At 43.0% G+C, this 23,891-nt stretch overlaps 1 protein-coding gene across 1 annotated transcript; it reads right to left on the bottom strand.

The window, feature by feature from the left end:
- Positions 1 to 1,209: 1,209 nt before the first annotated feature.
- Positions 1,210 to 23,891, bottom strand: LOC109873746 (serine/threonine-protein kinase 26). Its single transcript, XM_020465441.2, has 11 exons — positions 23,391 to 23,891; positions 20,854 to 21,084; positions 6,279 to 6,335; positions 6,088 to 6,196; positions 4,389 to 4,546; positions 3,862 to 4,047; positions 3,602 to 3,750; positions 3,359 to 3,455; positions 3,215 to 3,277; positions 2,994 to 3,127; positions 1,210 to 2,853 (listed from the first exon to the last, which is right to left on the bottom strand). The coding sequence occupies exons 1-11, from the start codon at positions 23,439 to 23,441 to the stop codon at positions 2,838 to 2,840; spliced, it is 1,251 nt and encodes a 416-aa protein (XP_020321030.1). The 5' UTR covers positions 23,442 to 23,891; the 3' UTR covers positions 1,210 to 2,837.

Here is a 23,891-nt window from a genome sequence, read left to right as displayed (position 1 = left end):
AGAGTTTCCAGTTTGAGGTTTTGTAGTTCGTTCCAGTCATTGGCAGCAGAGAACTGGAAGGAGAGGCGGCCAAAGAATTAGTTTTGGGGGTGACCAGAGAGATATACCTGCTGGAGCGCGTGCTACAGGTGGGTGATGCTATGGTGACCAGCAAGCTGAGATAAGGGGGGACTTTACCTAGCAGGGTCTTGTAGCTGACCTGGAGCCAGTGGGTTTAGCAATGGACATGAAGGGAGGGCCAGCCAACAAGAGCATAGAGGTCACAGTGGTGGGTAGTATATAGGGCTTAGGTGACAAAACGGATGGCACTGATAGACTGCATCCAATTTATTGAGTAGGGTATTGGAGACTATTTTGTAAATGACATCGCCGAAGTCGAGGATTGGTAGGATAGTCCGTTTTCCAAGGGTGTTTGGCAGCATGAGTGAAGGATGCTTTGTTGTTGCGAAATAGGAAGCCAATTCCAGATTTAACTTTGGATTGGAGATGTTTGATGTGAATCTGGAAGGAGAGTTTACAGTCTAACCAGACACCTAGGTATTTGTAGTTGTCCACATATTAAGTCAGAACCGTCCAGAGTAGTGATGGTGGACGGGCGGGCAGGTGCAGGTAGCGATCGGTTGAAGAGCATGCATTTGGTCTTACTTGTATTTAAGAGCAGTTGGAGGCCACGGAAGGAGAGTTGTATGGCATTGACTCGTCTGGAGGGTTGTTAACAGTGTCCAAAGAAGGGCCAGAAGTATACAGAATGGTGTCGTCTGCATAGAGGAGGATCAGAGAATCACCAGCAGCAAGAGAGACATCATTGATGTATACAGAAGAGAGTCGGAGAAGTCTTATAAAAATAATACTGTCCTATACGATAAAATCAGTATTTCCCTTCGAAACTCGGTAGATATGGGTTTTGTTCTATTTTCATAGTTTTTCACCAACATTGATCTCTCCATATTTCTTCAACTTCTCTTTCCCAGGCCTCCTGTTATGCTGGGGCCAATGGGAGAGTTGACCTGGTTAACAAACTACCTTATTGTTCAAAACTTAAACCAACCTATTCACATGTACATTAAGGAAATATTTATTCAAAAGAAATGCATTAACGACATTACAGTTCAGAAGCAATTCAATCACCTTTTAAATCTAAAACAAATTATAACAAATAAAATTAATACTTGGTTTTAACAAGGGTATTACATCAATAAAACACAGGAATTCATAATTTAAATATTTATTTTTCAAGACCAAACCAAAATGAATAACGATTGAAGCAAAGACTATCCAATATGTACATTTGACAGCTTCCTGTAAAGCGAAGTCAACACGGTTTCCATTATAAAGTTCAGATACAGAAATATATAAACAAAAAAACTAAATAATCGTAGTTTTGCCATCTGAATGTCATTTGAGGAAATATAAAAATATGCAATGATCAAATACCTTATTGCTTTTAAAAACTTGAAACACTCTGGCAAAATGTATTATTACCATTTAATGCATTTGATGATACATGACCACAATTAAATAGAGAATATCACTGCAATTCTTAAGTTTAAATAGAGAATATCACTGCAATTCTTAAGTTTTAGGCACTGTTGGATGTTAAGTTGGCATACTTCCTCCAAAAGGGGCAGTGTCATCACCACACCAAAGATGGCACCCTTTTGTATGCATTTGAGCTTGGCTGATAAAATTCCCAATAAAGTCTTTATTTGGGATTTGTTCAAAGATACACGACTCCCCAGTAGAGAGAGTACTCAAGGACTCATACCAATGTTTCAAACATTACACGTCCACAATACCGACATTGCCATTTCACTTGAGCACTCAAGTATTTTTTTGGTAGAGGGAGAGTATATTGTCTTTAAGACAGAAAAGTACCCCGTCTCCCTTGAGATCTAGTCTGAAACAGGGAAATAACTAGCAAGTATATTTAGAAAAAGCTCCACCCCCTTCAAAGTGTGTGCAGTGCATATTTCCTTCAGAAGCAGATCTCTGAAGGTTCCAATAGGATTGCCCCTTACAGAGCTAAGATCCCATAAGATAGATATGATTTGTATCTTTTGGAATGAGAGGGTGTGATACATTTTTGCGCAGCAAAGTCCTCCACCCATTTCCTATACAATCTTTCCCCAATGCCCAAACAAGTGACCCGTTTCCAAATGGTCACAAACAGAAGTTTAGTTTCTATGGACATTCACTGGTATGAGTCTTTCCTCAACCATGGCTTGCTCTCAGCAGAGAGGTACTGAACTCCTGTGGTTTGACTAGATATGCAGTTCTCCAAACAGCAGGTTTCTAAATGCTACAAGTGACATGAAGATGGTAAGCTAGACATCAGAAACAAGTGCAGTACACTGAACATCTAAAATATAGCTACTTAAACATTTTTAGTAGCAGTAAAAAAAAATGAAATATCTTTAAGTAGCTATGTCTTATACTCAGCAGAAGATTGATGTTGCAACCTTAGAGTTTTTTGTTGTTGTCTCAGACTGAAAATATTACAAAACTAAAATACTATTGACTACCATAACAGTAACAGGCTCTGCTTTGGGCACTAGCTTGAGCCTACTTTTAAAGGGATTAAATAAAATAGAATAACAAAACATATTTCAACAAATATACATTTAAAATATCCTTTTGGTTATAAGATCAGTGAGTGTGCACAGCAGGAGTCCTCCCTCTTTCCCTGCATCCATTGGTCCTGGGGGAGCTGATCAGAGGAGAGGCATGGGGGATGATGGGAAAAGGAATGGGGGATGATGGGAAAAGGCATAGAGGCTGATGATGCACTCTGGAGGCGTGGTCCTCATCAAGCGTCTAAACCTGCCCTCCACATGCCACTAACTGACAGACAATCTGATGGGAAAGTCCACAGGAAGAACACAGTTGAAGGCCAACTGCTCCAAGTTATAACATGTCATCTGCACAGCTTCCAACCACTCCTAGTCTATGGCACTATTCTACAATGGCCGCAACCCTCCCGCCCCCTAACTCACCTCTGGAACTTGTCGACGATGCGGTTGACCATCTTGTCTGTGACTCCGGGGCAGATGTCCTCAGCCAGGTGGATGCTTTTCTCCAAGTCCTCCATCACTCCCTTCATCTCTCCATCCCTGCGCTGCAGCTTCAGCTAGGAGGGGTGGAAACAGACAACAGAGGATTTACTCATCGTTACAACTTATAAAAGAGTGTGGATGTAGAGTTCACCCTTCCCTACCTCAGTGAATACTGGGGCAATCAGCGTGGTCAAGCTGGTAGATTTCTTCAGGAGGTCTTGGTCCTGTCATCAAATGGTGAGCAGAGGTAAACATTATAGACACACAACATTCTCCTCATACTCCTCCTACAGAGGCAAACTCACCGTTCCATTGGAAACCTTCTTAGGGTCTTTCTTCTTGCGAACTGTAGTAAAGGACCAGCCTGGCTGGGAGGAGTTGTTCTCCTTGTTACTGGACTCCCTGGAAACATACCGACAGACACACACAGACAGACAGCAGGAAGGATCATCTAAAGGTTGAATTTTACTCTAGTTCAGACAGGGTCTTCGATCACATTTCTACCAACTGTCAGTCAGTGATACATTGTTAGAGCCTTCTCTACTCACGAGTCAGAGTCATCAGAGCTGGAGTCTCCATCACTGTGTCCCTCGGCCTTCCAGCGTTTCAACCGGTCTATCAGCTCAGTGAGGTAGGACGTCCTCTTGGCATTCTTCACTATGAACTTGTGCTTCAGAAGCTCCTTAGCTGTTGGCCTCTATACAGAGGGACAATCAGCCCACAATTAAAGGCAGGCTTACCAAGAAGAACCAAATGTACTACCACTCAATAACTCAAAATGGGGTGGGAGCTGGGGCATTTTACTTACAAATGAAGGGTCTTTGTTGAGGCAGGAGTCTATAAAGTCTTTGAAGGTCTTGGAGAAATCTCCACTGAGTGTGGGTGGAGTGTTCTTTGGTATGAGGAAGAGGACCCGCATAGGGTGCATGTCTGAGTTGGGAGGCTCACCCTTGGCCAGCTCAATGGCAGTGATGCCCAGAGACCAGATATCAGCCTGGAGGAGGGAGTGTGTGTTAGGTAGTCATTATGTGGGAGTAAGATTGCAGTATTTGGGCAACATCATTATGTTGTAGAAAAGTAAAGAGTTCAACTTAAGTGTCTTCCACTAAACACAAGCCCATTCTTCTCTTGTCCCCTGGATAAGCAGTTCCAGCCCCTCACGATGACCCCAATCGATTTCCTCTAATAGTATAACCAATGGTTAGCTTAGTGCATTATCAGGCCTTTATGAGCTTACAGCTGCGTTATGTTTCCAAGTCAATGTCTGTATGAATCACTTATATCTGTAGGACACTATTTAGGAAGAAACTAAAGAGAGAACAGAAAGCTGGTAACCTTGTGGTCGTAGGCAGACTGTTGGATGACCTCGGGGGCCATCCAGAAGGGCGTTCCCACAAACGTCTCCCGCTTGATCTGGGTGTCTGTCAGCTGGCCCGCCACGCCAAAGTCTGCCAGTTTCACCTCGCCACACTCTGACAGAAGAACGTTGGCCGCTACCAAAGCACACAGTCATGATGTCAAAAGCAATTACTGACATTAATACACAACACACTACTGGCACAAAAGGTGAGAGAACCTGATATATTAAAGCTGAGATCCAGGATTAGGTGAAACTGCACCACTGGTCGCCACAGGTGCATCTTATGGGTTTTTAAACTGGGCAGTTCGATTCTGAATCGTGGTAAAAAAAATGCTAAAAACCAGATGCTAATATATGCATATTATTATTAGTATTGAATAGAAAACTGTTTGAATGATGTCTGAGTATAACAGATCTCATATGGCAGGTGAAAACCTGAGAAAAAAAATCCAACCAGGAAGTGGGAAATCTGAGGTTTGTAGTTTTTCAACTCAGCCCCCATTGAAGATAGAGGGTGATATTAGTTATGTTTCACTTCAAGGCTTCCACTGGTTTTCAACAGTATTTAGAACCTTTGAGGATTCTACTCTAAAGGAGGGATTCATAAGGGCTCTTTGAGTGAGTGGTCTGGCAGAGTGCCACAGCCTCGGTCTGGCGCGCTCACGTGAAAGGTAGCTACGTTCCACTTCATTTGTACAGACAAAAGAACATTAAAAAGTTATGTTAAAAACATCCTAAATATTTATTCCATACTTAGTTTGGCATGTTTCTACAGGCTGTAAAGGAACTTTTCGTTCGGCGTGACCTGAACGTGCTTTTGGATTTGTATACCAAACGCCCTAACAAAAGAAGATATTTGGACATAACTGATGGACATTATCGAAACATTTATGGTGGAACTGGGATTCCTGGGAGTGCATTCCGGCGGGTATCTTTTAGGCTGCTTTGTTGTCTAAAGGCTGCACTCAGATTATTGCATGGTTTGCTTTCTCCGTAAAGTTAAAAAAAAATCCTACACAGCGGTTGCATTAAGAAGTTTATCTGAAGTTCCATGTGTAATAGTCGTATCTTTCTCAATGTTTATTATGAGTATTTCTGTAAATTGATGTGGCTCTCTGCAATATCACCGCATGTTTTAGAACTACTGAACTTAACACGCCAATGTAAACTCAGATTGTTTTTGATATAAATATGAACTTTATCAACAAAACATACATGTATTGTGTAACATGAAGTCCTATGAGTGTCATCTGATGAAGATCAAAGGTTAGTGATGAATTTTCTCTATTTCTGCTTTTTGTGACTCCTCTCTTTGGCTGGAAAAAATGGCTGTTTTTCTGTGACTTGGTGGTGACCTAACAATCGTTTGTGGTGGTTTCGCTGTAAATCCTTTTTGAAATCAGACACTTTGGCTGGATTAACAAGAATTGTATCTTTAAAATGGTGTAAAATACTTGTATGCTTGAGGAATTTTAACTATGAGATTTTTGTTTTGAATTTGCCACCCTGCACTTTCGCTGGCTGTTGCGGGGGGTTCCACAAGCGACAGTCCTAGACAGGTTAAGTCATGTCTGATGTTTCAATATGGAAAACGGACATGGCAGCTTTAACCCTGTACTGCTGCAGCTCGCCTCTGCCCGAGATATCCTACATGCTGGACGTGGTGACACGCACCTTTGATATCTCTGTGGATCTTCCTCTCGGAGTGGAGGTAGTCCAGGCCCTTCAAGATCTCCTTCAGCATGGTGGCAATCTGGAACTCATCGAAGGGCCCTGCTCGCAGCTACACACAAAACACAGTGAACACACCCAGTAGACAAATCCACCAACAGACATTGTTCATGTTGACATATTGTATCTCTTACCAGGTCCAGAGCTGAGCCACCACCAAGGTACTCCATAATGATCCATAGTTTACTGCCCTGTACAGAGAGAGAGAGAGAGACTCATTAGACATTCTAATATCAACCTCTTCTAGGGGATACACATGGCTGTAAACATGTAAGACATTCTGCATGGAACAACGTGGCTTAGGATGGTGTAGAGGTCTAGGCAGCAGCCTCTGGTACACAATGTACCGCTGCAGCGTGGGTTTGAATCCAGCCATCTCTACCTCTCTATTCAATAAACATAAAATGACTTAAAGGGACAAACCACCCACAGAAATAAAAATCATGAAACTTCTGTCAATTTGGTGAAAGCCTATCAGTGGGTAAAATAAAAATGACCATGTTTTTTTTTTAACTTTACCTTTATTTAACTAGGCAAGTCAGTTAAGAAAACAAATTCTTATTTTTCAATGACGGCCTAGGAACAGTGGGTTATGTGCCGACAGATTTTTATCTTGTCAGCTCGGGGTATCGATTTTGCAACCTTTCGGTTACTAGTCCAACGCTCTAACCACTAGGCTACCTGTCGCTAAGTGATCAGTCTGAAAATCAGGAAATTGTATAGGAACGTGTCATAGCCATATGATTCTCATCACTGGGCATAGTGTTGTATCCAATATCACATTTCATAATGTTTAAAACAATTACCTTCACTTCAGACCACCCTATTAGCCAATAACTTAGATGGTATGGGCACTGTTTAGAACACATCCACCCGTTTACGACCTGACAAAATATATTTTGTTGAGATGTGCTCAATCCAAACATTGTACCCAATTATTCAACTCAGTTTCTCCTTCCAAGTACCATGTCTCAATGAGCCCCGTGTGTCTATGGGAAACGTGGGAAAAGGGATGTAGTTGCCATAGCAACATACTCTGCACTGGCTCTGGGCCAATGACTGTATATACACATGAAGCTCTGGGCAGACAAACTGAAAGTTGAACTCTGAGATGACTCCTAAATTACTAGTGCAGTTTGTCTAGGTAGCTACTTCACATGCTGATGTTAACCATGGTATTGAGTGTAGCTACGTTACCTAGCCAGTCAGCCCAGAGAAAGCATTGCGGGTTTCGGAGTCGACTTGAGCTGCAACAGATTTTCATGTTGCTACTAACTTTGCTATAACAAAATAGTTCACCAAACTAGAAGTCTTCCGACTAGCTTGGAACGATAGTACCGTGCAGTATCTAAGAGCCCTCACTGCTGCTCGATCATCCTATTTTTTCCAACTTAATTGAGGAAAATAAGAACAGTCCAAAATTTATTTTTGATACTGTCACAAAGCTAACTAAAAATCAGCATTCCCCAAGAGAGGATGGCTTTCACTTCAGCAGTGATAAATGAAAGTACTACTTTGACAAAAAGATCAGAAAGCAAATTACGGACTCCTCTTTAAATCTGCGTATTCCTCCAAAGCTCAGTTGTCCCGAGTCTGCACAACTCTGCCAGGACCTAGGATCAAGGGAGACACTCAACTGTTTTAGTACTCTCTCTTGACACAATGATGAAAATAATCATGGCCTCTAAACCTTCAAGCTACATACTGGACACTATTCCGACTAAACTACTGAAAGAGCTGCTTCCTGTGCTTGGCCCTCCTATGTTGAACACAAACAGCTCCCTATACACTAAAAGTGGCAGTAATAAAGCCTCTTGAAAAAGCCAAACCCTGACCCAGAAAATATAAAAACTGTTGGCCTACATCGAATCCCCCATTACTCTCAAAAATGTTCTGAAGACAATGTATACAAAACGCTTCAGTCTGGTTTTAGACCCCATCATAGCACTGAGACTGCACTTGTGAAGGTGGTAAATGACCTTTTAAATGGCGTCAGACCGAGGCTCTGCATCTGTCCTCATGCTCCTAGACCTTAGTGTTGCTTTTGATACCATCGATCACCACATTCTTTTGGAGAGATTGGAAACCCAAATTGGTCTACACGGACAATTCTGGCCTGGTTTAGATCTTATCTGTCGGAAAGATAGCAGTTTGTCTCTGTGAATGGTTTGTCCTCTGACAAATCAACGGTAAATTTCGGTGTTCCTCAAGGTTCCCGTTTTAGGACCACTATTGTTTTCATTATATATTTTACCTCGTGGGGATGTCATTCGAAAACATAATGTTAACTTTCACTGCTATGCGGATGACACAGCTGTATATTTCGATGAAACATGGTGAAGCTCCAAAATTTCCCTCCCTGGAAGCCTGTGTTTCAGACATAAGGAAGAGGAAGGCGGCAAATGTTCTACTTTTAAACTAAGACAAAACAGAGATGCTTGTTTTAGTTCCCAAGAAACAAGCATATCTGCTGAATCTGACAATGAATCTTGATGGTCGTCTCAAATAAAACTGAAGGACCTCGGCGTTACTCTGGACCCTGATCGCTCTTTTGACGAACAAATCAAGACTGTTTCAAGGACCACTTTTTTCCCCCCATCTACGTAACATAGCAAAAATCAGAAATGTCAAAATGCTGCAGAAAAATGCACCCATGCTTTCTTTTGTTATTTCTAGGTCAGACTACTGCAATGCTCTACTTTCCGGCTACCAGGATAAAGCACTAAATAATCTTCAGTTAGTACTAAACACAGCTGCTAGAATCTTGACTAGAACCCCAAAATTGGATCATATTACTCCAGTGCTAGCCTCTACACTGGCTTCCTGTTAAGGCAAGGGCTGATTAAGGTTTTACTGCTAACCTACAAAGCATTACATGGGCTTGCTCCTTCCCGATTTGGTCCTGCGGTACATACCTACAGCTACGCTCACAAGACGCAGGCCTCCTTACTGTCCCTAGAAATTGTAAGCAAACAGCTGGAGGCAAGGCTTTCTCCTATAGAGCTCAATGTTTATGGAATGGTCTGCCTATCCATGTGAGAGACGCAGAATCGGTCTCAACCTTTAACTTTTTATGGCTGCAGGGGCAGTATTGAGTAGCTTGGATGAAAAGGTGCCCATTGTAAACGGCCAGCTCCTCAGTCTCAGTTGCTAATATATGCATATTATTATTATTATTAGTATTGGATAGAAAACACTAAAGTTTCCAAAACTGTCCAAATATTGTCTGTGAGTATAACATAACTGATATTGCAGGTGAAACCCTGAGGAAAATCAAAACAGGAAGTGGCTTCTATTTTGAAAACTCCATGTTCCATAGCCTCCCTTTGCTGGATTTAAAGGGATATGAACCAGATTCCTTCTCCTATCGCTTCCTCAAGGTGTCAGTCTTCAGACAGTTTCAGGCTTTTATTTTGAAAAATTAGCCAGAAAGAACATCGCGTCAAGTGGTCACATGAGTTTTGCTCACGCAACAGAGTTTGGATAGGTATGGCTTTTCCCTCTCCTACTGTGAAAGACATTTGCGGTTGATATATTATCAATTATATATTTTAAAAACAACCTGAGGATTGACAAAAAAAAAAAGTTGGACATGTTTCTGTGGACATTATGGAAACTATTTGGAATTTGTCTGAGTTGTCATGACCGCTCTTTCATGTGGATTTCTGAACATAACGTGCCAAACAAACTGAGGTATTTTTGATATAAAAATAATCTTTATGGAACAAAAGGAACATTTGTTGTGTAACTGGGAGTCTCGTGAGTGAAAACATCCGAAGATCAAAAGGTAAACGATTAATTTGATTGCTTTTCGTGACCGAGCTACTTGATGCTAAGTGTACTTAATGTTTTGTCGAGCGATCGATAAACCTACACAAACGCTTGGATTGCTTTCGCTGTAAAGCATAATTTCAACGACAGGTTGATTAAGAAAAGGCTAAGCTGTGTTCTCCTATATTGCACTTGTGATTTCATGAATGTAAATATTTTTTGTAATATTTATTGAATGTAGCACTATGCTATTCAGCGGTTGTTGATGACACTTATCCCGTTAGTGGGATAGCAGCCATAACAATTTAAGTCTTTATTGAAGACTCATCTCTTCAGTAGGTCCTATGATTGAGTGTAGTCTGGCCCAGGGGTGTGAAGGTGAATGGAAAGAAACTGGAGCAACGAACCACCCTTGCTGACTCTGCCTGGCCGGTTCCCCTCTCTCCACTGAGATTCTCTGCCTCTAACCCTATTCCAAGGGCTGAGTCACTGGCTTATTGGTGCTCTTCCATGCCATCCCTAGGAGGGGTGCGTCACTTGTGGGTTGAGTCACTGACGTGATCTTCCTGTCCGGGTTGGCGCCCAACCTTGGGTTGTGCTGTGGGGGAGGAGATCTTCGTGGGCTATACTCAGCCATGTCTCAGGATAGTAAGTTGGTGGTTGAAGATATCCCTCAAGGGGCTGTACTTTGGCAAAGTGGGTGGAGTTATATACTGCCTGTTTGGCCCTGTCCGGGGGTACCGTCGAAGGGGGCCACAGTGTCTCCTGACCCCTCCTGTCTCAGCCTCAGTGTTTATGCTGCAGTAGTTTGTGTCGGGAGGCTAGGGTCAGTCGGTTATATCTGGAGTATTTCTCCTGTCTTTTCCAGTGTCCTGTGTGAATTTAAGTATGCTCTCTCGAATTCTCTCTCGGAGGACATGAACCCTAAGACCACACCTCAGGACTACCTGGCCTGATGACTAATTGCTGTCCCCAGTCCACCTGGTCATGCTGCTGCTCAGTTTCAAACTGTTCTGCCTGCGGCTATGGAACCCTGACCTGTTCACCACACCTGCTGTTTTCAACTCTCTAGAGACAGCAGGAGCGGTAGAGTGTCTCTGAATGATCGGCTATGAAAAGCCAACGGACATTTACTCTTGAGATGCTGACCGGTTGCACCCTCGACAACCACTATGATGATTATTATTATTTTACCCTGCTAGTCATCTATGAACATTTGAACATCTTGGCCATGTTCTGTTATAATCTCCACCCAGCACAGTCAGAAGAGGACTGGCCACCCCTCATAGCCTGGTTCCTCTAGGTTTCTTCCTAGGTTTTGGCCTTTCTAGGGAGTTTTTCCTAGCCACCGTGCTTCTACACCTGTATTGCTTGCTGTTTGGGGTTTTAGGCTGGGTTTCTTTACAGCACTTTTATATAGGCTGACGTAAGAAGGGCTTCATAAATAAATTTGGATTGATTCAGTGTTATTTAACATCATTAAATCGTAGGAATAAGTGGTTTGGGGATGTTATTATTTATTCAGATTAGTTTACGTGCAAATAGAAAAAACCTGTGGCAACCACACCAATGCCCTCTACAGAAGCTCAGATACACAGAGTCCCTGCCATGGAACTGATAAAACCCCCTCCCAAAAACTATAAAAAGTAAGTTTGTTCTGAAGTGTCTGTCCTAAATCTGAAAGATCGGGAAACATTTGTTTATTTTTCAACATACATTTAACCCCATATGTTTTGGACCAGTCTCCGTATAAACAGTACCAATCAAGTTTGGACTTCTATTTTATTACTATTTTCTACATTGTAGAATAATAGTGAAGATATCAAAACTATGAAATAACACATTTGGAATCATGTAGTAACCCCCCCCAAAAAAGTGTTAAATCAAAAAGTATTTTCTTAGAGATTCCACCCTTTGCCTTGACTGCTTTGCACACTCTGCATTCTCTCAACCAGCTTCACCTGGAATGCTTTTCCAACAGTCTTGAAGGAGTTCACACATATGCCAAGTACTTGTTGGCTGCTTCTCCTTCACTTTGCTTTTCCTTCACTCATCCCAAACCATCTCAATAAGGTTGAGGTCGGGTGATTGTAGAGGCCAAGTCATCTGATGCGGCACACCATCACTCTTTGGTCAAATAGCCCTTCCACAGCCTGAAAGTGTGTTTTGGGTCATTGTCCTGTTGGGGGAAAAAATGATAGCCCTGCTAAGCGCAAACCAGATGGGATGGCGTATCGCTGCAGAATGCTGTGGTACCCATGCTGGTTACGTGTGCCTTCTAAATAAATCACTGACAGGGTCACCAACAAAGCACGCCCACACCACCTCCATGCTGCAGTAGCAACCACACATGCAGAGATCATCCGTTCACCTACTCCGCATCTCAAAGACAGCGGTTGGAACCAAAAATGTCACATTTGGACTCAGACCAAAAGGACAGATTTCCACCAGTCCATTGCTCATGTTTCTTGGCCCAAGCAAGTCTTCTTATTGGTGTCCTTTAGTAGTGGTTTCTTTGCAGAAATTCGACCATGAATGCCTGATTCACGCAGTGTCCTCTGAACAGTTGATGTTGAGATGTGTCTGTTACTTGAACTCAAGCATTTATTTGGGCTGCAATTTCTGAGTCTAGCAACTGAATGAACGTATCCTCTGCAGCAGAGGTAACTCTGGGTCTGGTGGTCTTCATGAGAGCCAGTTTCATCATAAAACTTGTTTTTTTGCGACTGCACCTGAAGAAATGTTTAAAGTTCTTGAAATTTTCCAGGTTGACTGACCATGTCTTAAAGTACTGATGTACTTTCATTTCTCTTTACTTATTTGAGCTGTTCTTGCCATAATATGGACTTTGTCTTTTACCAAATAGGGCTATCTTCTGTATACCACCACTATCTTGTGACAACAACTGATTGGCTCAAACGCATTAAGGAAAGCGCAGCGTAGCCTAGTGGTTAGAGCGTTGGACTAATAACCGGAAGGTTGCGAGTTCAAACCCCCGAGCTGACAAGGTACAAATCTGTCGTTCTGCCCCTGAACAGGCAGTTAACCCACTGTTCCCAGGCCGTCATTGAAAATAAGAATATGTTCTTAACTGACTTGCCTGGTAAAAAAAAGAAGAAATGCAACAAATGAACTTTTACGTCACACCTGTTAATTAAAATGTATTCCAGGTGACTACCCCCTGAAGCTGGTTGAGAGAATGCCAAGAGTGCGCAAAGCTGTCAGGGCAAAGGGTGGCTACTTTGAAGAATCGCAAATATATTTCGATTTGTTTAACACTTTTGTGGTTACTACATGATTCCATGCGATATTTCATAGTATTGATGTTTTCACTATTATTCTACAATTTAGAAAATAGTTTTAAATTTTTTTTTTAAATGGAATGAGTAGGTGTTCATACTTTTGACTGGTACTGTACATTCTAAGTGATTTCAATTCTGATTGTTTTATACTGTTCAATTCAACCCCCCCCCCCCAAAAAAAAAAAATCTGCATTTCTTGCACTAATTTGAGAATTTCCACACAGGGTTGCATGATATGGGTAAGGCCTAAGCCTTATTTTTAACCAAACACTGCAATCACGATTTGACTAGCGATTTAGAGAAACACACTTTGGTGAACTGTTGGAATCATGGAAATAGAATGATAAGTCGAATTCTATAGTTAGAGAATATAATAGTGGGCACTTTGAATACATTGTTTGACATGACAATGAATGAAAATGCCAGGGAAGAGTGTTGACAAGTGTTTTCTAGTGGACCCTATAATCTTTGGCTACATTGAATGTTCTCTTAGCTACTTCATGTAGCTAAGATATTCATTCTTTGCGTATTCTTCAGATTTAGAAAATAGTGTTGCACAAACTGATTTGCTGATTTATGTCTACACCATCACTGGTATTATAGGCTGTATAGCTAATTACTTTTGCTCTGACTCAGTACCTTTATTAGGTAGATAGCCAGCTAACTAGCGATTAGCATTAGAAGCTAACAAGATTTAGGTCCAACTTGCTAAGAAATTTTAAAAAAGATAGCTGTTTGCAGATGTAAAAAACACAAACAAAGTGTAATTAGTGGATTTATATTAAGCAAAAACAGGATAGTTTTCACCAACATTGTTGCATGTGCAGCATTGAGCATGCAGACTGAACGCAAGCAGTTCATGGCCGAGGAACAACAAGAGCAGGTCTGTCTTGCCGAGATTAAGCTTGTGGTTGGCCTACATCCAAGCGGAGATATATGCCAGGCACGCAGCAATGCGTGTCAGTTAGGGGGGTGGGGTGGGAGTGGTTGACTGTCATCGGCACAACAATGATAGGAGAGACCATGTGAGGATATGATGGAACCGAGTAACTTGGTGTATAGAGAGAAGATGGCCAAGAACTGAGCCCTGGGGGAACACCAGTAGTGAGAGTACATGGTGCAGACACAGATCCTCTCCACATGGAAGCAGCCTGCCAGGTAGGATGCAATCCAAGAGTGTGTAGTGCCTGAGACAACCAGCCCTGAGAGGGTGGAGCCGAGGATCTGATGGTTCGCGGTGTCAAAGGAAGCGACTCCATCTAGGAGGATGAGAACAGAGGAGAGAGAGTCAGCTTTGGTGCGGAGAGCCTCTGACACAGAGAAGAGCTGTCTGTGTTGAATGACCCGTCTTGAAGCCTGACTGGTTAGGGTCAAGAAGCTCATTCTGAGAGAGATAACGAGAGAGTTAAATCAGGAAAGAAAATGATACAGGTCTATAGTTTTTGACGTCAGATGAGTCGAGTTGGTTTCCGGAAGGGAGCGAGGGGATGCAGCCAGTGGTCAGGGATGAGTTAATGAGGAATGGGAAAAGGTCTCCTGAGATGGTCTGGAGAAGGCAGGAGGGGATGGGGTCGAGCGGGCAGGTTGTCGGGCTGCAGATCTCACTAGACGCAATAATTCATCTGGAGAGCGAGGGGAGAAAGAGGTCAAGGTGTAGAGTAGTTCTGTGTGAGAGTGGGACCAGTGCAGATCTTGGTGGTAATAGAAAATATTCAAACTGGGTGAATGAGGACCGGATGTCATCAACTTTTTAAAAGTGGTTGACAAAGTCGCCCGCAGAGGGAGGGAGAAGGTGGAACAGAATTTCCTAGGGTTAGATGCAGAAGCTTGAAATTTAGATTGATAGAAAGTAGTTTCAGAAGCTGATACAGAGGAAGAAAAGGTAGAAAGGTGTGAAAGGATGATAGGCTTACAAAAAGTTGTGTTTCCCTCAGTTTTCACTCAGCTGCCTGCAGTCCTGTTCTTTAAGCTTGCAATGAGTCATTCTGCCACAGTCCCGAGCTGGCTGGGAGGAAAGGGGACAGTGCGAGTGATAGGATGTGGAAAAGGAGGAGAGTAGGGTTGAAGAGACAGAATGAGGAGACAGGAAGGAAATTAGGATTTAGCAGAAGGGAGAAATGATAGGACATAAGAGGAGAAAGTAGATTGCGACGGCAGATGACCATCTGGGTAGGGTTGAGTGGTTAGAGTTGGAGGAAAAGGAGACAGAAAATGAAACAAAGTAGGGATCTAATATGTGGAGGGGGGTTGCAGTGAGATTAGTAGGTGAACAACCTCTAGCGTATTGCCTGCCTTGTGATTTGGAGGGGATTGGGAAAGGGTGAGGTCAAAAATAAATTAGTCGAAGGCAGACGTCTGGAGGTTGAAGTCGCTAAGTACAAAAAGTGATGAACCGTTGTCAAGAAATTAGCTCATCAAGGTGTCAAGCTTACCTGGTAGGTGAGACGACAATGTTAAGCTTGAGTGGACAAGTTACAATGGCAGTATGGAATTCAAATGAGGAGATGGACAGGTGAGAGGGAGAAATGAGTAGCCATGTACCACCACCGCAACAACCAGATGCTCTCGGACTGTGAGATAAAACATAGTCAGATGAAGAGAGAGCAGCAGTGTTCTCTGGGGTGATCCATGTCTCCCATCAGGGCCAAAAAAGTCAATGGACCGAAGGGCAGCATAGGCCGAGATGAACTCTGCGTTCTTTAGCGCAGATCGGCAGTTCCAAACGCTGCCAGAGACCCTTTATTCCACATGGGTTGTGTGCGGAGTACACTAAATTAGAAGGTTTACAGTCAAGGGGTGGGGAGCGTCTGTAAAGCCTACAGGGAGAGGAGTGAACTGGTATAGAAAACACACAGGTGTCAAAGCTGCAAAAGAGCAAAATGAGATCAGAAAATAGCTAGCTAAGATAATCAAGTGAGAGAGTGGTGTAGCGCCTTCCTCGTGTTCCTTCCTCAAACTACTCGGCAGAACCATCTTAGCTTTGCAGATGAGACCACCACTGACACGACTGGCGCTTACAGCTGCCGCTGAGAAACCAGGGTAGACTGAAGTAGAGAAGAAACCACTCCCCCTCCAATACAGCCACTGATTACCAAAATAAGTCACAAATTGCCTTGCCCCTTGATCTTGATTCATTTGTCAACAATCTGCAATTCATGAGCAGTCAACAGTTCACACACAGAGTAGGCTACTGGGAAGACAGGCAGCACTTAAAGTAAATGGCCCTAGCTAGAAAAAAAAACACTACTGAACAACAGATACATATCACTCCTGGAGATATCAGGAGTCCTCTAGCTATAGAATGAAACACACAGGGGTGAGTCACATCTCTCTCTCCTAGAAATACAGGTATTGTAACATTTCAAGGCCCTGGTGTATTTAACCAGGGGTGAGTCACATCTCCCTCTTCTAGAAATACAGGTGTGGCGGTCGGTGTTGTTTAAGATAAGGGAGGACGATTTACTTTTTGATGAGCATGGCCTTCTACTACAGTATGTTGGATGACTGTCATTCATTTTCCATACACCCAGCTCAATATAACATTGATAAGTTTAGGGTACTACATGAGTATCGAATTTCCCAACATCACCGCAATTGCCCTCAAAAAAATATCAAAAAGTGGCCGTTATGCCCTGGGGCTGAATATAATAATTATAATTCTCTTCTCCCCGCTGCCAATCGCTGTGCTCCGAAGCACCACCTCACACGGCTCTCTTAGATATCTCACTTCTTATTAGCCAATGCCAGTCACGTGATTAAGTTCTTCTTCTCACAGGCATTGCAACTCAAAAGCAGGTGACAAGTGAAGCCAAAGCAGGCGACAAGTGGAGCCGAAGCAGGCGACAAGTGGAGCCGAAGCAGGCGACAAGTGGAGCCGAAGCAGGCGACAAGTGGAGCCGAAGCAGGCGACAAGTGGAGCCGAAGCAGGCGACAAGTGGAGCCGAAGCAGGCGACAAGTGAAGCCAGACAATAGAGATACAAAGGCACGTGTCCTTCTAGATTTCAGATACGCATATTGAAGATGTTAGAAAAACTGTCCCATTACTCAACTAACAAGATGAGTAAAGAACAGCAAAAAGCACTAGCCTGTGTCAATCTACTATCCCGCATATTACAAAAAAAGAAACAGGTTCTACGGATCAGCTTGGGACAGTTGTGGGATGTGATAGATCCCTAATTAATACAGCCACTGTACATTAAAAAAAATACAATAAAAAAAGGCTGATGCAGTTCAATCTTGGTTTCATCAGATCAGAGACTCTTGTTTCTCTCATGGTCTGAGAGTCTTTAGGTGCCTTTTGACAAACTCCAAGCAGGCTGTCATGTGCCTTTTACTGAGGAGTGGCTTCCGTCTGGCCACTACCATAAAGGCCTAATTGGTAGAGTGCTGCAGAGATGGTTGTCCTTCTGGAAGGCTCTCCCATCTCCACAGAGGACTCCGGAGATCTGTCAAGAGTGACCATCGTGTTCTTGGGCCTTGGTCAGGGAGGTGACCTACTCCCCAGATTGCTCAGTTTGGCCGGGCAGCCAGCTCTAGAAAAAGCCTTAGTAGTTTCAAACTTCTTCCTTTTAAGAATGATGGAGGCCACTGTGTTTTTGGGGACCTTCAATGCTGCAGACATTTTTTGGTACCCTTCCTCAGATCTGTGCCTTGACACAATCCTGTCTCTGAGCTCTACGGACAATTCCTTCAACCTTATGGCTTGGTTATTCCTCTGACATGCACGGTCAACGTTGGGACCTTATATAAACAGGCGCGTGCCTCTCCAATCAATTGAATTTACCACAGGCGGACTCCAATCAAGCTGTAGAAACATCTCAAGGAGGATCAATGGATAAAGGATGCACCGGAGCTCAATTTCAAGTCAAGTTTTTTTATTTTCTTCTCCACCTGCAATGTTTGCTGTTTGGGGTTTTAGGCTGGGTTTCTGTACAGCACTTGCAATCAGGGGCCAGTGGAAATTTCCAGACATCAGCCATGCGCCTGATCGCGAACGTGCCTCTTTTTTCTCTTTTTCTATTGACGAAGCTTTTGTCCGGTTGAAATATGATTATTTATAACAAAAAAAACGGAAAATTGATTCTAAACATCGTTTGGCATGTTTCTACTAACTTTTATTGTACTTAAAAAAATAAAAAATAAAAAATAAACTTTGTCTGGACTTAGTGCACGCGCCTTGAGCATTCGGATTACTGGACAAAACGTGCAAACAAAAAGGAGGTTTTTGGTCATAAAGAGGGACATTATCGAACAAAACAAACATTTGTCTAACATGGAGACCTGGGAGTGCCACCAGATGAAGATCAAAGCTAAGTGATTAATTTTCATGCTATTTCTGACTTGAGAGCCCTCTCCTTGGCTGGAAAATGGCTGTATGGGTTTCTGTGGCTAGGTGCTGACCTAACAATCGCAAAGTGTGCTTTCGCAGTAAAGCCTTTTTGAAATCTGAGCGGTTGCATTAAGGAGAAGTTTATTTATTCGTATGTTTAACACTTGAATCGTTTATCAATGTTTATGATGAGTATTTCTGAAATTTGATGTGGCTCTCTGCACTTTCACTGGATGTTTGTTTGACAATGCATTCCTGAACATAAAGCGCCAATGTAAACAGATTTTTGGATACAAATATGAACTTTATCGAACAAAACATACATGTATTGTGTAACATGAAGTCCTATGAGTGCCATCTGATGAAGATCAAAGGTTAGTGATTCATTTCATCGCTATTTCTGACTTGTGAGCCCTCTCCTTGGCTGGAAAATGGCTGTGACTAGGTGCTGACATAATCGCACGGTGTGCTTTCGCAGAAAAGCCTTTTTGAAATCGGACACTGTGGTTGGATTTACAAGAAGTTTATCTATAAAATGGTGTACAGTACTTGTATGTTTGAGGAATTTTAATTATGGTATCTGTTGTTTTGAATTTGGCGCCCTGCAATTTCACTGGCTGTTGTCGAGGTGGGACGCTAGCATCCCACTTGTACCAGAGAGGTTAATGGCCTTGGTGCCCTAGCAGATGGGCACCTCCAGAAGGCCAAATCCCCCCCCCCCCCCCAAAACAAACACAAAAAAACACAAAATGCCAGGCCTGCCTATACACATGAGGGTGCTACAACCTAGCCTACAAATTAATGTTTATAAAAATAGGCCTCGAGACACAAATTGGAGTAATCAAGGTGACAGACATTGACACATTCAATACCACCTTGCACACTCTTGCCTGCATTTAGCAGATCTAGGATGTAATCATTAGTCCAAACAAGTTTATTTTGGACAAATTCAGGTAAATCCATTCCAATTTCATTGCATTCAAGAAATGTTTTGCAACAGAATTGGTGGAATACACCCAAAGTTCACTTTCATAGCAGTTATACAAACAGCATTGTCACATCTACCTGCTCTTCTCTCACATTTTTCCTTTGCACAACAGCTGTCTGTGACCAGGCGAACAAACATCTATAAGCCAAACCTTCATACCATAACCGCTACACAGCCTACATCGTCACCGTCATAGTCAAAATAGCTACTACAACTAACAAGTTAGTAAAGGAAGGCCTCCTTTGGCGAGGTGTTCAAGGGCATCGACAACCGCATAAGCTCCAATCCATGTGTACAATCACGCCGTAGTGTACAACAAGCAGTTACATAGGCGGGCCCTGGTGGCAATACATTTATAAATCCGAAAGCTTACATGGACTTAAGGATTTGGAAAAGTTGGTGTTGGATAGCATCAGCCAGCTAGCTAACAAATATCATTCCTCTGAGTCAGGTTGTTGTATAGGCTAAATTAGCTGCATTAGCTAGCACAGTGTGAAAATGAAACTCCTGCTGCTCCTCAATTTAAGTAATTTGTTAACTGTTCAACTATTGTCCGGCTCTCTCAGAGTCTACTACTCACCACATGTTATGCACTGCAGTAGCTAGGTGGAGCTTATGCTTTCAGTACTAGATTCATTCTCTGATCCTTTGATTGGATGGACAACATGTCAGTTCATGCTGCAAGAGCTCTGATAGGTTGGAGGACATCCACCGGAAGTTGTCATAATTAATGTGTAAGTCTATGGAAGGGGATGAGAACCATGAGCCTCCTAGGTTTTATATTGAAGTCTATGTACCCAGAGGAGGACGTAAAATAGCTGTCGTCCAGATACACCATTGCGCTACCCTACAGAGTGCTGTTGAGGATACTGTAGACCATTGTACAACAGTGTTTTAAAAGTTATTTGGTGACAATATATTTAGAATAGTTTTATATAAAAAATATTTTTATGAAAGCCTCCACTGAGTTATTGTAACATTTCAAGGCCCTGGTGTATTTAACCAGGGGTAAGTCACATCTGCCTCTTCTAGAAATACACGTATTGTAAAATAGGGTTCTTCTGATAAGTGACACTGTATTTCTATGGTACAGACTGATCCATTATCATTTTGAAGGAACAGGCGTTAACATCTCCTGTTGAATTGTAGCTGATTTACACTCCCAGCTGTGAGTGTAATATTGCCCGAGGTCTCCAAGTATGAGGTAACATTCCACCAAGCAACAGCAAGCTGTATGCTAGAGTGTGGGGCCTACGCTTTGTTAGATGTTTGTGTTCAGGCATTTGTCAATCAATTCCTAGTAAGCAGTGTGTGTTACCTTGAGGTAGGAGCCGTAGTACTTGGTGACGTAGGGGCTGTCACACTGGCTGAGCACGGTGATCTCCTGCTGGATGTCCTCCATCTCATCCTCAGCTTCCTCCAGGTCTATGGTCTTGATGGCCACCACTTTCTGGGTGCGGTTGTCGATGCCCTTGAACACCTCGCCAAAGGAGCCCTTCCCAATACGCTCAAGCTTGGTGAACAGCTCCTCAGGGTCCGTCCGGCTGTTCTGAAGGTCGAGAGACGAAGACATACAAGTTATGTAGCTAGTTTATACTGTTGGATCAGGTAAAAAAATAAAATACATTTTATTGATAGGCCATTGCATAAAACTGATGATCAACTATTTGATCAAAAACACCCAATTAGGAAAATCCATATAAATCTGCACTGTTGCTGCAATGTAGCCCATCCCTAAATATCCACAAGCATGTTTGCAAAAGGAAGCTGGAGGATCCAAATAAATGAAACACTTTCTTCTCTGTTAAGCTTATTATAAAAACTTTCCTTGTTCAAAATGTGGGACATTTCAAATTCAGCAAAGTTGAGAGTGCTGCCTTGAGAACACTGGGAAGCAGACGTGTTTTGATATCATCATGACCCCTCTGCCTCACCTGACACAGGAAGAATGAGGTTCCAGTTCCAGAAGGCATAGAGAGTGGTGTATAGAGAGTGGAAGAAATCAGAGGCATCAGCCCTGATCTCGCCCTGCCCTGACTATTAATAGCACTGCATGGCACAGAGGCAGGGCTAGAGGACTTCCTTGTCTTTCAACACCTTTGGACGTGTGGTGCTCCAGCACTACCTAGAATGGCACCAGTGTCCGTGTCTGGGTGAGCAGAGTGCGGCTCATGGCGTCACAGAGGGCCAGAGCAGCGATAGGAGGCTGTATCCTGCCTGCCCCCTTGTCTCACGCATGAAACTTTTTTATATTCAAAACTAAAAGCTGAAGAGAATAGGCCCCTATGCACATTGTGGAGAGAATATGCAGCATACTAAACATTTAGCCTAACATACACACGTGCACAAACAGTCCTAACGGGCCATTTCAATATTCCTGCACTGTTGACAACTAGCCTAGCTCCACCTCAGGAGTTACCCACAGGAAGCCAGAGTGATGACAAGAGGGTAAGGAATACTTCATCTCAGGCCACACCCTCTACAAGCTTACAGAACAACACTTCAACATGACCAATGCTACTGGTCATAGTTGGCAGTATCATACCAGTTTCACAAGACATTAAGGCTTGCGGCCTGATTTAGCGTCAGACTTTGGACTCCAGGTAGGCCTAATGACCAGGCTACATAAGAAAACAACAGGAAATAATAAGGGAGAGGGGAGCTGCTGATCTCCCTGGAGAGACAGTTGGATAGGAATTAATTGGCTGGTGTGGGGGCTGTGCTTTGGCAAAGTTGGCAGGGTTATATCCTGCCTGGTTGGCCCTGTCCCCCCCGGACAGGGTCACAGTGTGCCCTGACCCCTGTCTCCGCCTCCAGTATCTATGCTGCAATAGTCTATGTGCAGGGGGACTAGGGTCAGTCTGTCCTATCTGGTGAATTTCTCCTGTCTTATCTGGGCTCCTGTGTGAATTTTAATATGCTCCCTCTAACTCTCCCATCTCTCTCCCCTCCCAGAAAACCTGAACCCTAGGGCCATGCCTCAGGACTACCTGGCCTTCCCTGTCCCACCTGGTCGTGTTGCTGCTCCAGTTTCAACTGTTTAGCCATTGGCTATGGAACCCTGATATGATACCTTGTCATGCTGCTGCTCCAGTTTCAACTTATAGCTCCACACACACGTTCACATGGAGCAATCTTCCCTCTGGTGTTCACATCAATGACAGACGGGCCCCAATAATATCGCTAACGTTATTGCACTTAAAGGTTCTCACCCATGTCAGATTACAGGCTGTAAATGGAAAGCAGCAGTTGTAGCTAGTGGCTTAGGCCTATTTCAAGTCACAAATCTAGGGAACGGTGACCTTATGGCCGCCTAAACAATGACATGTAAGGCTAAATTTGCCACGGCAATGGATTCAACAAAATATAATTTCAGGCGACCAGATGTGAACACCTGTGCCTTTATGAAACGTCACCTACCAATTAGCCAATTAACCTTTCCTTGATTGCTAAGATGACCAACGCCACCCTCAAAATATATAGCTAGATAGTAAACAAGGCAAGCAGATAGCTTAGCTCGCGTGGACTAACGTTAGGTCATTTAGCTCACCTGTTACACAATGTCAGACATTTGTCATTCCTTCCACTGAACTGTCGTTGAATACCTGCGGTCATGAGTGCTAATAAAAAGGTAGCAAGCCGACTTTGATTTGTTAGTATCATAATGCCCCTCAAAAACGATCTTGCAATCCAACCACTGAGACAGCTAGTTACAAAATGTAACGTTAGTTCTAAAGTTACACACCATCTAACTAGCAACGCCTTGAAAGTTAGCTAACGTTTGCTAACTAGCTTCACAGCTAGCAAGCTAGCTAAATGGTTTCGTTGTAGAAAAAGTTGGAGGCCTCCACTTACCTGCATCCCAGGCACTTGCACCGCACCCGGTGACTGGGCCATCTTCCGCATCCAAAGGAACAGAAAGCCAACCAATTAAATAATAGTTTTAGCTAGCTAGACTAGCTAGTTAACGTAGTTTGCTTTTTGTTATTCGCTAGTTAGACGTAGCAACCTTTTTTCCTTTGGAAAAACAACGTAACCTCAGATAGGAGCTAGTTACCAGTATCTTGACTTAGCTAGCGAGCTAGCTGCTATTAAGTCGTCGTAGCTAGCTACTTCAAAACAACAGGCGACTAGTTCGTTCCATAATAACAATCGATCTAGATGTTAAAAATATATAATTAATAGTTGTAAAGCAATGTCTTAGATGTTACGACAGGCTATTCATCTGTGGATTTAGCGAGTACAAACGCTCTCCCAAAGGCAGAGCAGTCGACGACTTGTCAGAGTCAGACCTGCGTTGATGTGGCTGGCTGAAGTTATCAGCAGTTGGGTGGAGCCGAATACTGAATGTACAGA

This window comes from Oncorhynchus kisutch, linkage group LG29 (assembly GCF_002021735.2).
Source record: "Oncorhynchus kisutch isolate 150728-3 linkage group LG29, Okis_V2, whole genome shotgun sequence".
In the NCBI taxonomy this organism is placed as follows: domain Eukaryota; kingdom Metazoa; phylum Chordata; class Actinopteri; order Salmoniformes; family Salmonidae; genus Oncorhynchus; species Oncorhynchus kisutch.
The sequence above is the reverse complement of the archived record's forward strand: the minus strand, read 5'-3'. Positions and strand labels throughout refer to the sequence as shown.

What these genes read in the sequence shown, in the direction of transcription:
- LOC109873746 (XM_020465441.2), bottom strand. Translation starts at nt 23,441, where the DNA reads ATGCGGAAGATGGCCCAGTCACCGGGTGCGGTGCAAGTGCCTGGGATG. An exon ending in AGTCTGCCTACGACCACAAG is followed by an intron (nt 4,048 to 4,388) that starts GTTACCAGCTTT and finishes TCCCTCCTCCAG; the next exon opens with GCTGATATCTGGTCTCTGGG. An exon ending in AGAAGGTTTCCAATGGAACG is followed by an intron (nt 3,278 to 3,358) that starts GTGAGTTTGCCT and finishes ATTTGATGACAG; the next exon opens with GACCAAGACCTCCTGAAGAA.